This window comes from Sinocyclocheilus grahami, unplaced genomic scaffold (assembly GCF_001515645.1).
Source record: "Sinocyclocheilus grahami isolate Dianchi unplaced genomic scaffold, SAMN03320097.WGS_v1.1 scaffold2249.1, whole genome shotgun sequence".
NCBI classification, from domain to species: domain Eukaryota; kingdom Metazoa; phylum Chordata; class Actinopteri; order Cypriniformes; family Cyprinidae; genus Sinocyclocheilus; species Sinocyclocheilus grahami.
This window is the reverse complement of record NW_015507428.1, coordinates 25,248-28,830: the sequence shown is the minus strand read 5'-3', so window position 1 is coordinate 28,830 and position 3,583 is coordinate 25,248. Positions and strand designations below refer to the sequence as shown.

Genomic DNA, 3,583 nt, shown 5'->3' with positions numbered 1-3,583 from the left:
TCGTGTGTTTTTAAGGTAAGCTTGTGTGTGAATGAGAACTTAGTTTAGTGCTCGCATGCTGCGACAGCCGCTTTCTGTGCGTGTGCTTCAGATGTGTGCGCTCAGAAAACCTTATATCAGAAGTTTAAACTCATATGGTTTAAAACACATGATAATATGTGTCCTTTAAGTATATAATCAAATTAGGAAAAAATTATGTGCATGGATAAATCCTTTATAATAACAAACACTGCAATATTCTATAACAAAGTTTTAATTTTATGGCAACTTTAAGCACTATTGTCTAAATTAGGCTCTGCAACATTTTAACCATCGTTCAGAAATTTTATAGTATATGCAAAATATACTATAGGCCTATTTTATATGCAAAAAAGATTTTTCAAAGTATTGTATTAAAATAAAGATTATTGGCGTATGTAATACACGTTTCTAATTTATTTTACATTTAACTTACTTGCTGATTCTTTGACATTTTGGTAAAATTCACCATCAATTTTTTTTCAGTGAATAATGAATAAAAAAAAGCTATATTCATTAATAATTAAATAAATAAACCCCCACATTTTTAAAATCTAATTTAAAAGTATTTATACATCTTAGTTAATATTTGTTGTACTGCATTCTTTTTTAAATAAATTAATAATTTATATTTTAGCATTAACATGTAATATTTAATTACTGTGAGTGAAACCATTTAATTTTTATTTAATAATCTTTATGCTAATTAGCTTAATTTTCATTAAGTTGAATATCGTTTATTTTGTTTTTCTTTTAAAGGATTAAATGTGAGCTGAGCATGTTTTCTTGAGATTCATTAGCCACAGATATGCATTAAAAAAATAAATAAATGAGGTATGAAAGTTGCTGACGTGTGCCAAGAAACTGAATTTAATTGAACAGAGATGTTTGTTTTTCAAATATATTGTAAAACACTCGAGCAGAACTGGTGAAATCTCTTATATTAATCTCTTTCTACACCCATCATGATATTGACTTCGCAATATCACCAGAACGTCACAGATCCATGATGAACTTGAACACGCTTTCATCGCTCCCGAGTGAAAACTGAGGGAAACAGCAGGTCATTCGACCCTGAAACCAAAGACTCATCACTAATTCAGATGAAAACAGACAAACACACGGACACTGAAAATCCATGACGTTCTGCACGTGCTTCGAGTTTCTGCAGGTTTGAGACTTTTAACACCAAATAAAGAAAAATGAAGGAACAAAATGAAAGGGAAATAAGTTGGACTGTACTGTAAAACAGTGCTGCTTTTCCTCAGTGTTTCCAGTCCGAATGTCTAAAGATTCATAAATCAACATTTACTGGAGAATCAAATGACATGAAGTCTCGTTTTCTGAGAAACTGATCAAAATGAAGTGTTTATGATTAAAACAAGAACAAATACCCGTCAGTGCGGGCTCAGCAAATCTATTTAACTCTATGAATCTAGTTTTTTGCAGTGCATGCAACATTTAATGCCATGAACTTCAGACCTTTTAAAACCTGCAGAAAGCACGTTCCTCCACAATTACATATATATATATTATTATTTCTTCAGCATAACAAATAAGTCAAAGTAATGAAACAAAGCATTAATTTAGTACGAGAAAAAGAGGCTTGGTGTGATTTGTGCGGTTTGCGGTTACGGTTTGAAGAGAGTCGGCACCAGAACCAATGATAGAAACGGGTTAGGACGGCTGGCTTAGACCAGAATCACTCAAAATGGTGTTCTGTGGTTCCCGGCTTCACATCACCAGGAGAACGCGTTTAACGCAGCACCTCAAGAAAAGACCAAGAACAGTGTGAATATAAGCGCGTTTCTTCACGGAACACAGTCAGATCTTTCTGCGTTTATTTCAAAGCTCTGCTCGAAGTGATTTTCTCCGTACATGCGTTATACGTGATGGCACGGAGGTGAACTAAAGCTGCCATTTTTGGACAAACAAACCAGATCTTCGGACACAAAAACCCTTTTCCGGGATTTAGGAAAAAGACCCCACAGCTTCTGAAAGTAATACTTTATGGACATTCAACAGGAGTGTACGAAAGAAAAAGTCGGGTTACATGTCACCGAAATCAAAGACAGAGAATAAAACCAAACTTTACAGACAGAAGCCAGAGTTATTGGTTAATTGCTTCTACACTCTAAAAAAAATGCTGGGTTAAATACAACCCAGTGCTGGGTAAAATAGGGACAAAACAGCCAAATTGCTGGGTTCGTCCCTATTTTACCCAGCACTGGGTTGTATTTAACCCAGCATTTCAAAACAGCCCAATTGCTGGGTTTGTCCCTATTTTACCCAGCACTGGGTTGTATTTAACCCAGCATTACAAAACAGCCCAATTGCTGGGTTCGTCCCTATTTTACCCAGCACTGGGTTGTATTTAACCCAGCATTTCAAAACAGCCCAATTGATGGGTTTGTCCTTATTTTACCCAGCACTGGGTTGTATTTAACCCAGCATTTTTTTTAGAGTGTAGTTTCCACGCGTGCGTCTTCGCCCGCTCGCGTTAGGATTTGTAATTGGACGTGAGCCAGGTGAGCCCTTCGTAGAGTCCGTCGCCCGTCGTAGCGCAGGCCGGCTGAACGTACCAATTACGATCTCTGATCCGAGTCAAACCCAGCTTCTCCTGGATCTCGTGCGGCTTCATGGCGTCCGGAAGGTCTTGCTTGTTGGCGAAGATCAAGATGATTGCGTCGCGCATCTCGCGGTCGTTAATAATGCGATGCAGCTCCTGTCTAGCCTCGTCGATCCGGTCACGATCCGCACAGTCCACTACGAAGATCAAGCCTTGGGTGCCGGTGTAATAGTGCCGCCAAAGCGGACGGATCTTATCCTGACCGCCCACGTCCCACACGTTAAACTTGACGTTCTTGTACGTAACGGTCTCCACGTTGAAGCCCACCGTCGGGATGGTGGTGACCGACTGTCCCAGTTTGAGTTTGTATAGGATCGTCGTCTTTCCCGCCGCGTCAAGTCCAAGCATCAATATTCTCATCTCCTTGTTGCCGAAGATCTTCGAAAGCATCTTCCCCATCTTTTTGGCTGTGCATATATTAAATGTGTTGCAGGAAGAGGGACGAGGGTTTTTGGTCAGTCAGAAAAACACATATATTCGCAGTACTGCAAACAACCTTCAAAATTCAGAAACAAAACCCGTCAGGTGTGCTTGGATCTGTGAAAGGCCTTTCCTCAGACTTCCTTCCGGTGCACCCGCTGTCGGGTCGCGTTTGTTTTGCGCACATTCCCTTCAGACGCGTTTCAGATCGTATGTTCTGCTCGAGGCTGTGAGAAAAAACTCCAAACGTCAGTCATGCATCCCGAGTTCCCCCTCTTCAGTCCCTGAAACACGAGAGAAAGCGGATGAGAAAAGGGAGGGGTGTCAAACACAACTTTATTCTTGTAGTTTCACTTCGTGTTCTGCTCGTACTAAGCATTCACCTCGTATAACAGCCGCCCTCTCGCGCACCCCGGGTCGGTTCTGTCCCCTCTGTTCCTCTCCGGTCGCTCTCTCGGTCCCGGTCGTGCCGCTGTCGGTGTTACCGGAAAAGGTGCGGAGCTGCTTCAGCCGCCA

General features: G+C 40.6%; 1 protein-coding gene across 1 annotated transcript; it reads right to left on the bottom strand.

The window, feature by feature from the left end:
* Positions 1 to 2,013: 2,013 nt before the first annotated feature.
* On the bottom strand, positions 2,014 to 3,132 carry LOC107574486 (ADP-ribosylation factor 6-like). Its single transcript, XM_016260927.1, has 2 exons — positions 2,488 to 3,132; positions 2,014 to 2,148 (listed from the first exon to the last, which is right to left on the bottom strand). Exon 1 carries the CDS (start codon positions 3,044 to 3,046, stop codon positions 2,519 to 2,521), a length of 528 nt encoding a protein of 175 aa, XP_016116413.1. The 5' UTR covers positions 3,047 to 3,132; the 3' UTR covers positions 2,014 to 2,148; positions 2,488 to 2,518.
* Between the last annotated feature and the right edge of the window lie 451 nt (positions 3,133 to 3,583).